This window comes from Eriocheir sinensis, chromosome 21, assembly GCF_024679095.1.
Source record: "Eriocheir sinensis breed Jianghai 21 chromosome 21, ASM2467909v1, whole genome shotgun sequence".
NCBI classification, from domain to species: domain Eukaryota; kingdom Metazoa; phylum Arthropoda; class Malacostraca; order Decapoda; family Varunidae; genus Eriocheir; species Eriocheir sinensis.
In genome coordinates, this window is record NC_066529.1 from 7,436,750 (window position 1) to 7,452,616 (window position 15,867).

Consider the following 15,867-nt stretch of genomic DNA (forward strand, 5'->3'; position numbering starts at 1 on the left):
ACAGGTGGTAGTGAGGTGTGGGTGCAGTAAGGTGACAGGGTGCTGGAGCATACGCCAGTACTGAAGGTAAACGAGGATCAAGCCTCTACCTGTAATCCCTGAAACTACACCTCACCCATCGTGAGTAGTGGGGGGATTCTGGAGCTGCCCTGTGTAGGCCACTAGGCCTCTTGCAGTCTCTCTGTGTTCTTATGTTCTTATATGGGTGTGGCGTGTCTTTGGTTCTTCCGTGCCAGTACTCATTGTCACCACTGCACGTGAGCGGCCAACCCACCCATCTAGACTCCGATCACATAAACACGTGGATTGAGTAACAACAAACACACACACACACACACACACACACACACACACACACACACGTGCACGCACGCACGCATGCACACACCAGACTCATCATGAACCATGGCAGATGTTTCTCACAAACAAAAATGGCTTCGCCATTTCCTAGAGTGTGTTAGAACTTATTTGGTGAGTGGTTCATACAAACCAAACATATCCAATGGCAAGAAGAGAGCAGTGTTACAGACGATGGCTCTTTTCTTGCCAAGAGCTAGATTTGGTTCATGTGAGCCACTCACCAAATACATTCCAACACACTCAAGAAATGGTGAAGTCGTTTCTGTTTGTGTGGATCCTGTCAGTTGTTTGTCTTTAGTCTTCATAGATAAGGACATTAGTATTACAGCCGTAATAGATGATGGAAGTGATGTTCATACTCATCTTCACAACTTCCCCAGTATAAAAGGAGGCTTCTATTACATTTGAAATATAGTCAGAAACACAGTGCAGCAAAGTTCAGACAGAAAAAAAGCAAGAAAGTGAATTAACTGTTCGTAATTCAGAAGGAGCGCACTCTACCTTCCTAGACATTGGCAACACTGTCTTGCACAGATTCCTGGGCAGTTGCTCATTATTAGTCTTGGATGGGACAGTGACATTAGCACTGCTTCCTTTCGGATTATGAGAATGACACATGCCCCTGCCTTCCAGAAAAAAATAATATCCATAGCAAGAAACTCATTTAGTGATAGAGTAACTGAAAGTAATATTCAGGCAAGAAGAAAGAGAACCAAGGGAACTGGAGAGGCAGGTACAGGGGAGGACATTTAGCTATGAATCCTACTTTTGGCTCTTCTACCTCTACCACTGCTTTCAACACCATCTCCACCTTGTCAGCTTCAGAGTTCAGGTGAAGATGGAATGGCCCAGACCTCCACCACCACTAATGCACCAAACACCTCCACCACGCATTCACCAAACACCTCTGCCACACACTCACCAAACACCTACACCACACACTCACCAAACACCTACACCACACACTCACCAAACACTTCCACCACACACTCACCAAACACCTCCACCACACTCACCAAACACCTACACCACATTACAACAACTAGACCTATGATGAAGAATGATAATAAAGAAATATGATGCACATACTTTATACCCGTTACCCCTCTGAATATTGCTGTCTCTGCCATATTTGTTTAAATCTCAAAGCAGTACCTTCGAGTCTATCAGAAGGACCAATTCTGGTAGGTCCCAGCAAATATTAAGAGTTTTAAATGTCAAGTATTGGAATTTGATAAGGATCTGAATACATGTAAAACTTTAATAACAACATAGTGGAGAGGGCTACGAATGTTGGGCAAAAAATTTTCACCTGACACTCGTGGTTCAAACCCGTTTATTATATATTTTTTCAAATGCCTGCTGAAATTGAGGGGTGTCTCTTATAAGTCCATACATCTTATAAGCCATCAAATATGGTAGATACATTATCTTTTCCTTCAGACACGAAAACTTTTTATTTTTGTAATACTTAAACCTTGATATATTTTCAGCATTGCTGCATCATAGGGTATTCTTGCCACATCCTGCCCAGTTTACATAGTCTGCCCATTGTTCACAGGGTTATCTTTTCTTATTTATCTTATATATTTTGATTTACATAGATTTACATAGAAAATCAGACCACACAGACCCCATGGTCCAGACTTGGTGGTCTGTCCTTAAACCTAAGTGATTTTACATTAATCAGAAGACTCCAAAACGTTGCATTTCTACTCTAGTTGATATTAAGTTGAAGGAAGTGACGGTCGAGCTTATTTTTGAAGGAGTCAATCGTGTTACACTGGACCACTGATGATGGGAGCTTATTCCATTCTCGCACTTTTCTAGCGTTGGTGAAGAAAAATTTGGTGCAGTCTGAATTTACTTGTCTACATCTGAGTTTTACGCCATTGTTCCTCGTGCGCAAAGTGTCATCGATCATAAACAATGTTGATCTGTCTACATTCGTGAAACCATTAAGTATTTTAAAACATTCGATCAGTTTTCCTCGGAGGCGACGTTTCTCAAGAGAGAACATGTTAAGGGTAGAAAGCCTTTCTTCGTAGGATTTGTTGCGCAAGGAAGGGATAATTTTCGTTGCCCGACACTGAACACCTTCTAATTTAGCAATATCCTTTGCATGGTGGGGAGACCAAAACTGTACCGCATATTCCAAGTGGGGTCTGACTAAACTGTTGTAGAGCGGGAGTATTACATCTTTATTCTTAAATAAAAAGTTTCTTTTAATGAAGCCCAACATTCTGTTCGCTTTATTTGCTGCATCGATGCATTGCTGTGAGAATTTGAGGTTTGACGCGATTTTGACCCCCAAGTCCTTGACGCATTGAACGCTTTTGAGTTTAACGCCGCGCATTTCGTAATCAAACTTTTTATTCCTCGTTCCAACTTGAAGGACCTGGCACTTGTCTACGTTAAAGGGCATCTCCCATCTATCCGACCAAGCTGAAATTTTGTGCAAATCCTCTTGGAGGCTTAGTAGTCATTGTAGTCATTCCTTATATTTAAAAAGGAAAGTGTGTTGGTGAATATTCTTTAGTATTTTCTTTCTTCAGTATTGTATTTTTTTTTTTCAGGTTATATGTCTCCATGATGCACAGAACATTTATGCAGTGCCTGTCATGTTGGAAGAACAACAAATATCACATTTGCTGAGTGATCGCTTGAACTTAAACCTTGACAGCTGTAGACCAAGAAGGTTTCTAAAGAAATGGTGTGACCTTTCTACTAAGTAAGTAAAAGAGGCACTATAGTTATGTAGCTCAGGTTTAATCTATTGACTATTCCACCTCAAGTGACAACGAAAATTAAGAAACTATAAAATATGGAAGCTCTGTTGGGTGCCCATTCACAAATAGATTTTCCCCAACCCCCATTGGGTTTGCTTTAACCAATCACCAGCAACAGAGTGACTATGTATGCTCTTCTTGCATCATCTATAGGGAGTAGCTTCTTGCCCAACTTGTTGTCACCTGGGATAGACTAGAGTATATCATCGTCTTATGTCCGCGTTATTTATTTATTTATTTATTTATTTATTTATTTATTTATTTTTTTTTTACAGCAAAGGAGACAGCTCAAGGGCACAAAAAAGTAAACATTAATAAAAAAAAGCCCGCTACTCGCTGCTCCTAAAAAGAATCCAAAGAGGTGGCCGAAAGATAGGTCAGTTTCGGGAGGAGAGGTGTCCTGATACCCTCCTCTTGAAAGAGTTCAAGTCGTAGGCAGGAGGAAATACAGATGAAGGAAGATTGTTCCAGAGTTTACCAGCGTGAGGGATGAAAGAGTGAAGATGCTGGTTAACTCTTGCATAAGGGGTTTGGACAGTATAGGGATGAGCATGACTAGAAAGTCGAGTGCAGCGGGGCCGCGGAAGGGGGGGAGGCATGCAGTTAGCAAGTTCAGAAGAGCAGTCAGCGTGGAAATATCGATAGAAGATAAAAAGAGAGGCAACATTGCGGCGGAATTTAAGAGGTAGAAGACTATCAGTATGAGGAGGAGAGCTGATGAGACGAAGAGCCTTTGCCTCCACTCTGTCCAGAAGAGCTGTGTGAGTGGAGCCCCCCCACACATGAGATGCATACTCCATACGAGGGCGGACAAGGCCCCTGTATATGGACAGCAACTGTGCAGGGGAGAAGAACTGGCGGAGACGGTACAGAACGCCCAGCCTCGAGGAAGCTGATTTAGTAAGAGATGAGATATGAAGTTTCCAGTTGAGATTTTGAGTTAAGGATAGACCGAGGATGTTTAGTGTTGAGGAAGGTGATAGCTGGGTGTTGTCAAAGAATAGGGATAGTTGTTTGGAAGATTGTGTCGAGTGGATAGGTGGAGAAACTGTGTTTTGAGGCGTTGAAGGACACCAGGTTCTTCTTGCCCCAATCGGAAATAATAGTAAGGTCTGAGGCTAAGCGTTCTGCAGCCTCCAGCCTTGAGTCGTTAAGTTCCTGAAGGGTGGGTCTTCTATTAAAAGAAGTTGAATAATGCAGAGTGGAATCATCGGTAGGAATGGATAGGACAGTTCGTTTTGGAAAGAAGATCATCAATGAACAACAGAAAAGAGTGGGAGATAGGACAGAACCCTGTGGGACACCACTGTTAATAGATTTAGGGAAGAACAGTGACCGTCTACAACTGCAGAAATAGAACGGTCAGAAATGAAACTGGAGATAAAGGTACTCAGAGAAGGATAGAAACCGTAGGAGGGTAGTTTAGAAAGCAAAGATTTGTGCCAGACCCTATCAAAAGCTTTTGATATGTCCAGCGCAATAGCAAAAGTTTCACCGAAACGGCTAAGAGAGGATGACCAAGAGTCAGTTAAGAAGGCTAGGAGATCACCAGTAGAACGCCTTGGAACCCATACTGGCGATCAGATAGAAGGTCAGAAGTGGAAAGGTGCTTTTGAATCTTCCGGTTAAGGATTGATTCAAAAGCTTTAGATAGACAAGAAAGTAAAGCAATAGGACGGTAGTTTGAGGGATTGGAGCGGTCACCCTTCTTAGGTACAGGCTGTATGAAGGCATACTTCCAGCAAGAAGGAAAGGTAGATGTTGACAGGCAGAGGCGAAAGAGTTTGACCAGGCAGGGTGACAGCACGGAGGCACAGTTTTTAAGGACAATAGGGGGCACTCCATCAGGTCCATAAGCCTTCTGAGGATTGAGGCCAGAGAGGGCATAGAAAACATCATTTTGAAGAATCTTTATAACAGGCATAAAGGAGTCAGAGGGGGGATGAGTAGGAGGAATATGCCCAGAATCGTCCAGAGTGGAGTTTTTAGAAAAAGTTTGAGAGAAGAGTTCAGCCTTAGAGATAGATGAGACGGCAGTGTTGCCGTCAGGACTGAGGAGTGGAGGGAAAGATGAAGAAGTGAAGTTGGAGGAGATGTTTTTGGCTAGATGCCAGAAGTCACGGGAAGAGTTAGAGAAAGCAAGGTTTTGACATTTTCTATTAATGAAAGAATTTTTGGTTAGTCGGAGAATAGATTTGGCACGATTTCGTGACAAAGTTATGGTGTGATTTGAATATAATGAATCATACCACTTTTTTTCAGATTTTTACAAATAACTAGTGACTGAATGTGACAACCTAATGCTTATTTATTTGCAGGCTTGAGCATTTGCGCACCAAGGTTACCATAGCTCTTGTAGGCAAGTATACTCAGCTGCAAGATTCATATGCTTCAGTAATCAAAGCCCTGCAGCATGCAGCTCTTGCATGCAATCGAAAACTGGAACTGAAATGCATTGAAGCTGAAGACTTGGAGGAAGAAGCAAAGGCTGATCGACCTGTCAAGTATTACGAAGCATGGCAGAACGTTTGCAAGAGCAAGTAAGATGAAAACTTTTTTGTAGATAAACAGATTATTGTGTAGAAAATTCTCCAGGGTAAGTAATTGGGGCTTCTCCATTAATCTTAGCAGTACAGTTGGCCTCAAGATGGCTGTATCTCTGACAATGATAACATATTATTGCATGGTATCTGTCTCTCACTGTGTATATTCCCCATTCTAATTTTAACTTGTCGTGATTCTTGTGAATCTGCTCTCTTACAATTGGGTCGAACCTCAAAATGTAGTGCATCGTGCCGCCAGCTGCAGGCTTACTAAAAATCAGCTCAATCTTATTCTCAACACCCTCAACTGTGTGTAAGAAGTCATTGCGGTCTAAGATGGTCTCCTTTATTTTTTCCTTGGTCTCCTCTTTATGCACATTGCATATCATGATCTTTGGTTTCATCTTCCCAACACTCTTGGTACTAATTTGCTCAACAGACTCCATTTTTTTTTAGCAGCCTCATCCCTTGTGTTCTCATTATCAAAGTTCATGACAATATTACCTCCATTTATGAATCTTGAATCAGTTATTTGAATGCCATTCAATGCCTGGGAGACTTCATCCTTCATGTCTGTTACCTTCTTTTCCTGGGTACAAGCTTTCACAACCAAGATATTCTTTTTAACTTTCCCGTCGCTCTTCGCCACCTCTGCAAAACTAAGCGCCGGTCAGCAAGGGCGTCAGCATCTGACCCCAGGCCCTCCTGCACCTTCTCAGCCCTTAATTCAACTTCATCTTTTACCACAGATATTTCTTTAGATAATTCTTGCTTGAATTCATCCATTTTCTCCACAGTTTTGGTAGGTAGCCAGAGATGCTTTATGAAGGCATAGGTTGTAAATCCAATTGATTTTAGTTATATTCTCCTGCTTAATTCCAGACAAATGAATGCATTTTACATGATACCATTTAGGGCACAAACAGCATCCAATCCATTTCTCACCTGTGAAATCCTCACAAATGTTACAAAAATCCTTCACGCCCCTGGCCTTGCTAGCCATATCGACACAGCACTCTCCACACAGAGCAAGATGCAACACATCCGATAATGAGAGGGAATGTTAGAGGACAACTTCCAGTGAAATGGAGAGATAGGGTGCAGGAGTATGTCAGGGAGAGGGGTGAAAGATCCTTGAGAAACTTTGAGCAGGCAAGGAGGGAGTGTTTGGATAGAGAGAGATGGAAACTCTTCTGCCGTGGCCATCCCCTGGTGGGAGCTCCTAGGAGCAGAGATGAATGAATGAAAAAGATTATTATTATTATTATTATTATTATTATTATTATTATTATCATGCACGCAAAAATCAAAATCACAGGATTTTCCCAAGATAATTGAGTTGTTTGTTAAAACTGATTGACTATTTTTTGCAGTGGAATCATTGTTCCCGGTGGCTTTGGTCAGAGGGGAATGGAAGGAAAGGTTGCAGTGTGTAAATGGGCCAGAACCAAGAAGAAGCCCTTTCTGGGAGTATGTCTTGGTCTTCAAGCAGCTGTTATTGAGTTTAGCAGGTAATGTTTGTGTTTTTAATTTTATTTATATAGTTCTCATTTAAAATATATATATATATATATATATATATATATATATATATATATATATATATATATATATATATATATATATATATTTTTTTTTTTTTTTTTTTTTTTCATGCCTAATTAATTGGAAGACTAAAGATGCTTTCATAGATAGATGACTGCAGAAAAAGTGTCAATTGACAACATTGATTTTAGCCATTAAAAATAATAACAATAAGACTTGCAAAATCAACCCTACCAAGTGCTTTATTACATTTGTGTATTGTGTTGCACAACAAACCCTCATTCGTACTCACAATTTGTTTTCTCTTCCTTACACCATCCATGTACAGGCATCTCTCGTTTTACTCAAATTAAAAATATGCAAATTTGGTTTGATGCAAAGTTTAAAATCCAATATATATTTTTATCATTTATTTTTTTTAGATTTCTTATCCTATTATTTCTTTAGAATAATGTAATGAGGGAAAAGGGTGTCAGAGATATAGATAAATAGATAGATGATTGCAGTTTCCAGTAAATAGTTGCCTATAGGAGCTGCTGCAGGAATATTGTGAAGAGAATGTTATGGGATATCATTTTGCTAGCCAACTGGCATCTGGTAGATCTGGTGGTGAGCTTGTATAGCAGACTGTTGACCCATAAACTGGTAATAATTAGCAACTGTCGTGAGTAGTATTTACATCTTGAGTTCCACAGGCAACTGACGGGGAAGGGTGAGTGGGCTGGCCCAGCCCACCCACCCTTCCCCCTTCTTGCTTTACATCAGCTAAGCTGAGGTAAGCCTAGTACCAGAGTATGGCAGGGGGATAGGGGGTCAAAAGTTTTATACCTCAACAATGATTAAACATCCTCTATTTTGGCAGCTTCCCTTCTCTCATATTTATTATAGAAAATTGGAATTTTTTATTGTTGGAATGCATTTGTCCCCATTTTTTTTCAGCAAGTAACCCTTTATGTTTACTTTTAGAAATATACTTGGATGGGAAGATGCCAACAGCCAGGAAATGCTTCCTGAAGGAACTCGTCACGTAATTGTTGAAATGCCAGAACACAACCCAGGACAACTAGGTGGGACTATGAGACTAGGAAAGAGGCAGACCCTGTTCAAGTCCGACACTTCAAAGCTCCGGCAGCTTTATGGCAATGTGGATTTTGTGGAGGAGAGGCACAGACACAGGTATGTTTGAGCGTGTTCTACAGTAGTCTTTTTCTGCAAATTAGAATCAGAAATTACTAATTGTTTAGGTTTTGTTCTCCTATAGAATATGTTTTCCATTCTACTGATCATCCAGAGAAGTTTCTCACCATATTTTAAGTTAATATAGCATCCATCCTTCCTGCCAGTACATAGTCTCTTTCTTGTCAAGACCTTCAGAGTGCCTCCTCGTGGCACCCTTGGTAACTGAGACCTTGCAATCCCAGGCTAAACCTCTGGAGAATCTCAGACCAGGTTGGAGCCCCAGGGGTGTTGTGTGTACCAACGTACGGACATGCCCAGCAATTTCACCAATCCAACTCAGACGGGTAGGGCTCGTAGCCATGATAGGCAATCAGCCTAGCAGAGGGACAATTGTGACTACAAACCTAGGCAGGTGGGGGCTCGTTAGCCATGGTAGGCAATCCAACAGAGTTGCCTGAAGGAAGGTAATCCGAGACAGAAAATGTCCCGTTTCAAACCTAGGTGAATGACAACAGAATCTTCATTGACCTGTCCAACCCCAAAAGGGAAAATAAAGACGTAAAATGAAGAAGAGTGAATTACATAAAAAGAAGCAAAGTTTTGACACTTAGAGCATCTTGCCAGTTATAACTGGCTTTAAGTTATCAATACCCCATTTTTTTTTCATTTTTCCTCTTTTCAGAGCTATTATAGTTGACAATAATAATTATGAACCTATTTCTTATTCTTTTAGGTTTGAAGTGAACCCCAAATTAGTGCAAGATATTGAAGCTGCAGGACTTAAATTTGTGGGTCAAGATGTAGATGGAGAGCGCATGGAAATTATGGAGTTGGAGAACCACCCTTACTATGTTGCTTGTCAGTACCATCCTGAGTATCTAACAAGGTGAGTGTATATTGATTTATAATGGTTTGTCTATTTACCATAAATTGCGGCATACAAGTCGACCTCAAGATTATTAGCTCAAAATTATGGGTTAAGTCTATGCTTGTTGTATATTCATCCCCCAAAATGCAAGGTGTCATCTGGCAATCAAGAAATACCCCAGAGCAAGCAAGAATTTCCCAAAACCTTGCAAAATTCTTGCATTTCTTGTTCTGGACCATCAGATTTTCAAGATGTCCCCCCAATTCTTGGCAAGAATCGGAGGTCCAGGGTAAGTGGCAACGGGGCTGGTTTAGTCACTTTCTTGCTGACATCACAGGTAAACACACTATGCCGCACCTCATTAGGCCAATGGCAATGACCATTTCCTGAGCTTCCTATGGATAACCCTGCCTGGTCGGGATGGATATAGACTTCACAAGGTTACTGTTGTGTTACTGCTGCACCAGAGACTATTTTAAAGCATCATAGTAGGAGGCGGTGGCTGAGTCGACAGAGTGACGGCGCCGCATTCAGGAGGACGCGAGTTCAATCCCCACCCGGTGCCACCAAGCTGAGATTTTTCAGCCACTGCCGAGTGGCTTAAAATTACCCACATGCTGTCCAGAAGACCACCTATCAACCCAGACTCTAGATTCTAGGATTAAAGATGAGCTCTGGGAGGGCAGCATGAGCCAATGCAAGATGGCACCACTATAAACACTCAACTGTGCCAGAATGGGCTGGGCCGACCATCAGGCCCCACCGGGAAGATACTTTGGGCAGACCATCGGGCCCCACCGGGAAGAAGCCTACCGGCAGCGCAATAGGCCGCGACGTTATAAAAAAATAAAAAAAAGTAAGAACTTCCCGGTGTGGTGACACATCTCATCCCTGTATTTTAGTCCATCCCATTGTGATCTGCACATGCACAGAATCCAATGTTTTCAATCACTGTTGATATTCTAGTTTGTCCAAGCAAGATGGTGGTTATCTCACTTATCACATTTACCGACATACAAGGGGTGTAGGTTATCTCATTTATCACATTTACCAACATACAAAGGATGCAGGTTACCACATTTATCACATTTACCAACATACAAGGACTCCAGGTTATCTCATTTATCACATTTACCAACATACAAGGGGTGTAGGTTATCTCATTTATCACATTTACCAACATACAAGGGCTGCATTTTATCTCATTTATCACATTTACCAACATACAAGGGGTGTAAGTTATCTTATTTATCACATTTACCGACATACAAAGGATGCAGGTTACCACATTTGTTACATTTACTGACATACAAGGGCAGCAGGCTATCTCATTTATCACATTTACTGACATACAAGGGGTGTGGGTTATCACATTTATCACATTTGCCGACACAAAGGATGCAGGTTATCTCATTTATCACTTTTACCAACATACATATATCATCACTTACATTTATAAAAATATAAATAAACTTGGGTGGAACAGATCACAATAAGCAGTCGACAAAAGACACGGTACTGGGCTGGTTATTTATTTATTTATTTTTTATTTTTTTATTTATTTATTTATTTTCTTTTATTTTTCTCGTAGTCTTGTCTTGGCCTATTTTACCGGTAAGCTTTCCTGTTGGGTCCTGATGATCGGCCCAGCCTGTTCTGGTTTATAGTGGCACCCTCTTGCTTGGCTCATGCTGCTCGCCGAAGCTTATCTTTGAGCCTCTCTTTTTAGAGAGGGCATTTATAATCCGGGTTGATCAGTGGTCTTCAGGGCAGCATGTTGGTAGTCTTAAGCTACTCGGCAGTGAGTGAGAAATCCTAGCTGTGCAGTGGGCAGGGCTCGAACCCGCGTCCTCCTTGACACGCACCAGCATGTTAACCACTCAACCAACGCCTCCCAATGTGCATGTAGACAAAGCCCATGCATGCGCAGATCAGGATAGGACGGACTAAAATACAGGATGAGATGTGTCGCCACACCGATATGAGCTCGCAAGCCCAGGCACGGGCATTTAGATAGAGACGGCCTTGGTTCCACCCACAGTTTTCGGGTTGCCGTGCGAATAACATGTGAGTATTGAATGGATGCCGCCAAGAACATGAAGTCTACCAGTTGCGTATTTTAGGGGCCGACTTATACGGCAAGTATAGGCCTGACCTAATAATATTGAGGTCAACTTGTACACTGAAATTTACGGTAGTTTAGTAAGGACACGTGGAACCTAGAACCCTATTATATTAAGTGGATTGCCATTTTGTAACTTTATTTAAACATGATTTTTCCTAACCCCACATGAGAGGCATTTTTCATGATTTATATTCCCAAACTTTAGGGTGATCTGACAAGTCACAAATCACATGGTCCTACTTATGTGATCATGCCGCAATTTTCTTTTTCAACTGTTTGTCACTTAATGATAGGTTTTTGCTATTAGCAAAGGTCTTTGGAACCTAATCTTTGGAAAGGTCAAGGAATCGCTGTACTTTTATTTATGTAATCATCTTTTGAAATTATGTTGTTAATACATAGCAACATATGCACAGGTATGAAATATCTTAAAATGAACTTTTACTTCCTATGCCAATACAAATCCCCCTTCTATCACCAGGCCTCTGAAGCCTTCACCTCCCTACCTGGGCCTCATATTGGCAGCCAGTGGCAAATTGGAGCAGTACCTTGCTAGGGGCTGTCACATGACTCCTACCAGCTCTCCAGAGTCTTCAGGTATAGATTTTTTTTTTTTTTTTTTTTTTTTTTGTTTTTTTTTGTGTGTGTGTGTGTGTGTGTGTGTGAAACCATGAAAGTGCAAAGGGTCACATTGAGTCACAAAGTAAATGATTTACCTTTGTGTTGAAGGAAAATGAAAATGCTACATGATATTTTAACATTGAGTGCCTTTTAACCCTGTACCAACCTATTCAACATAGCCTGATATTTTGTCCTTTTACCTATGTTTTCTAGTTTGCTTATGCATATGCTTGAAGTAGAATGCTTTAAATTACTCTAATAATGTAAATACATTATTACCAACCCACTGTAAAGCAACATTTCATTTAAAAATCAACAACAGCATTACAAGATGTGTTAGCAAGCTTGCTAAAGGGGAGTAATACCGGCATGCCTTTAGGGTTGATTAAATTCCATATCTTGCATAATGAGTGTTGAGGGACCCATTCTCATAAATAAGCCTTTTCTTAATAGCTTAAGAATTTATCCAGTAATTTTGCTTTATTTTTCAATGCATTGTTATAATTTTTATTCTTACTTTTAAGGCTTTCTAAAAATGAAGGCCCACAAAGATGAGATATGATCACACAGATACAGACAGACTGCATATATACCGTCTGTCTTTGTCCATATGATTGCAGACATATATAGTCATACCCCACCCTGTCATTTATTGGTTCCAAAAGCCATGATATACAGTAACCAATTTTTTACTGTAAACTGAACATAATGCCTTAAAAGTGCCTTAAAATGACTAAAGGCAGCATAAAACTAGCCATAAAACACCCTATGAACATGATGCCTTAAAATGCTTTAGAATTACCCAAAACACCATAAATCTAGCCATGAAACACCATATGAACATGAATGTTGGTGTGGGGGTGAAACAGGGGTGTGTGATGTCACCTTGACTTTTTAATGTATACATGGATGGTTGTATGAGAGAATTGAAAGCCAGAGTGGGGGAGGTAGGTCCAAAGTGCTGAAAGTGAGAGTACAGAGAAATCAAGAAAACATTCAGTGGAAATTAGTTATATGAGAGGTTCATGTGATGTTTCATGATAGGATGGAGAAAGTAATGAAAGTGTGTATGAGAGGTTTGGTATGGATGTGACCGCAAAAGGAGTGGATTGTGGAGTGGTCGAACGGTTGAAGCGTGGTATGCTGAAATGGCTTGGACATGTGATGAAAATGGGGAAGGATGAATTTGTGAAGAGAGTGTATGAGGGAGGGGGTGTCAGGGGAAGACCACCTGAGAAGTGGATCAATAGGGTGAGCAAGTATTGGAGCGAGAGAGTTGGAAGTAGCAGGATTGAGTGTGCTGAGAGGGAGTGCCAGAACAGGAAGAGATGGAGACACTTCAACCAACCTTAAAACACTGGAAAACTGATGTGTAGGATCTGTATATATATATATATATATATATATATATATATATATATATATATATATATATATATATATATATATATATATATATATATATATATATATATATATATATATATATATATATATATATATATATATATATATATATATATATATATATATATATATATATATATATATATATATATATATATATATATATGGACATGATGCCTTGAAAATGCCTTATAATGACTTAAAACACTATAAAACCAACCTTAAAACACTGGAAAACTGATGTGTAGGATCTGTACACACTGCCGCCCACTACCCTTGGTGCTTCCCGTTAATTGAGTGTTCGTCAGTTGGTCACGTGACGCCTTGAGCCTGTGACGCATTGGTGTCATGGGCACTTACCCTGCATTGTTTGCACCCCCAAGTTATCCCATGCACACCAAACAGGAAGTTAAATTTAGGGACTGAATTGACCTCGTCTCATTTGTTTATTTTTCTCTTTAATCACCACTCATAAATTTTACATTTATTTCTCATTTAGCATTTGTTAGAAATGTGATAGCTGATGCTGTTGGTACTATTTACTCTATCATAAAATTAATGCAAAATCATTGCAGTTTTGCAGTATTTGTCTTGGTTTTCTTTACAGATGAAGAGTTACCAATGCCATCACATGTACTCACCAAGCAGACTCAAAAGCTTAAAGGAATTGAGTCACTGAATCTGACAGCATCATCAGACCCCACTACCACTCCTGACCCTAGCATTACTTCCCCACTTTCCTCCTCTTCAAATGGGAAAGGTAATTAAAATTGTCTTTAGTCATTAAAAGGGCATATTAGCCATTAATCAAGTGTGGGAGGTAAACCAAGTTTACACAATAATTTACTCGTTCATGCGTTTTAAAGCTTCATTTAGTGATGGCAGTGTGATTCAGTATTCTTGGAAGGAGGTGAGTGCATGTGTAAGTAAAAATTGGCTGTTGAACTAACTGGTATTTTATTTATTTATTTATTTATTTATTTATTTATTTGTTTTTTATTTAATTTATTTATTTATTTATTTTTTTTTTTTTTTACGTTATGGCCTTTAGCGCCAGTAGGCTTTCTTCAGGGGCCTGGTGTTTGGTTCAAGCCCGTCATGGCGCAGGCAAGTGTTTATAGTGCCATCATCTATTCTTGGCTCACGCTACCTCCCAGAGCTCATTCTTGATTCACTTGGTCAACTCTTCTAGAGTCTGGGTTGAGGGCAGCATGTATGTAGTCCTAGGCCACTCGGTGGTTTCGGAAAAATCCCAGGTGGTAGCGATGGATTCAAACCCGCATTGTCCAGTACGCAGCGAACACAGGACCTGCACGCTAACCACTCAGCCACAGCCTCCCCCCCATATAATATTAATTATGCATCTTATTATCCACATAAACATCCATTAACACTTAAAACATAATGGTTCATGTACAAAGGTCAGTTTAGGTACTGCAGACCTTAGAGAAGTAGAGACTACAATTTTATGACTGATTTTTTTATTTTATTTTCAGGAGAGAAAGCAGATGGTCAGATTCCCATTCCTAACTCTTTGCCACTTTTGTCATGAACAAACAAAGAGGCTTGCTCCACATAAATGGTTGGTAAGAGTAACCACTCTTCAGTACCTAGAATGTTATTTTTTTTAATAAATATGTATCATTATATTAAATTACCTACTAGCAAGCACCTATAGGAATACAGGCATGATGGATACATGACTTTAGTGGCCACTTGAATATGATATTTTTGTTTATCTGCAATTTAAAACATTGGGGAACTTTGCTTATAAAAACAATTGGTAAATAAAAATCTTGCTCAAAAATAATTTCTTTTATTTCTGTAATCACAGTACCTATTCAGAATTTGTCTTTATTCTTTCACTGCAGTGGAGAACATTGGTAACCACTCCCATTAGGTTTCTGTGAATTATCTCCATGACATTACAATTCTTTTGTTTTAAATTATTATTATTTATTTATTTATTTTTTACTTGTCATAGTTTGCAAAGTTTATGAATTGACATTACACCTTGTAAAAAAAAAAATATGTTCCTAGATTCAAAGTGTTATTTCCTGATTTCTAATGCTCCAAAAGTATAGAAAAGAACTATTTTTCCTTTTTAACTTTGCTTTTGTAACCAGGAGCTAATTTTTTCCTTTATTGATTTTTTTTCATGAAAACTGGGTGAATTTGTCTATTCCCATAGCACAAAATCAGACATTATATAAATACATTTTCATATAGATTCATTATAAAAAAAAACATGTTTTTGAGATGTGATTATTTGGTGTATCAGTTTCACAGGTCAACCCTCAACTGTAGTCCCCCATCATGTTCTCGTCATATTGTCCTTGGTATCGGCGTGATTTCTGAGGAAACCACGAACCACTGCAATCAAGTCATTACAAGCCAGTTTTTCCACTTTGGTGAATCTGTCAATTAATC

The 15,867-nt window shown here is 39.7% G+C and overlaps 1 protein-coding gene across 2 annotated transcripts in view; it reads left to right on the top strand.

Annotated features, from left to right (window-relative positions):
• The window catches only part of LOC127001586 (CTP synthase 1-A-like), a 28,367-nt gene extending 13,302 nt beyond the window's left edge, over positions 1-15,065 (top strand). For both annotated transcript variants that reach the window (XM_050866372.1, XM_050866373.1), the window contains 8 exons: positions 2,937-3,091; positions 5,468-5,689; positions 7,066-7,203; positions 8,204-8,413; positions 9,150-9,302; positions 11,891-12,006; positions 14,045-14,197; positions 14,934-15,065. In XM_050866372.1, coding sequence (XP_050722329.1) covers positions 2,937-3,091; positions 5,468-5,689; positions 7,066-7,203; positions 8,204-8,413; positions 9,150-9,302; positions 11,891-12,006; positions 14,045-14,197; positions 14,934-14,989 — 1,203 coding nt within the window. In that variant the 3' untranslated portion in view covers positions 14,990-15,065. The remainder of the gene's footprint in view (positions 1-2,936; positions 3,092-5,467; positions 5,690-7,065; positions 7,204-8,203; positions 8,414-9,149; positions 9,303-11,890; positions 12,007-14,044; positions 14,198-14,933) is intronic.
• Positions 15,066-15,867: the final 802 nt, after the last annotated feature.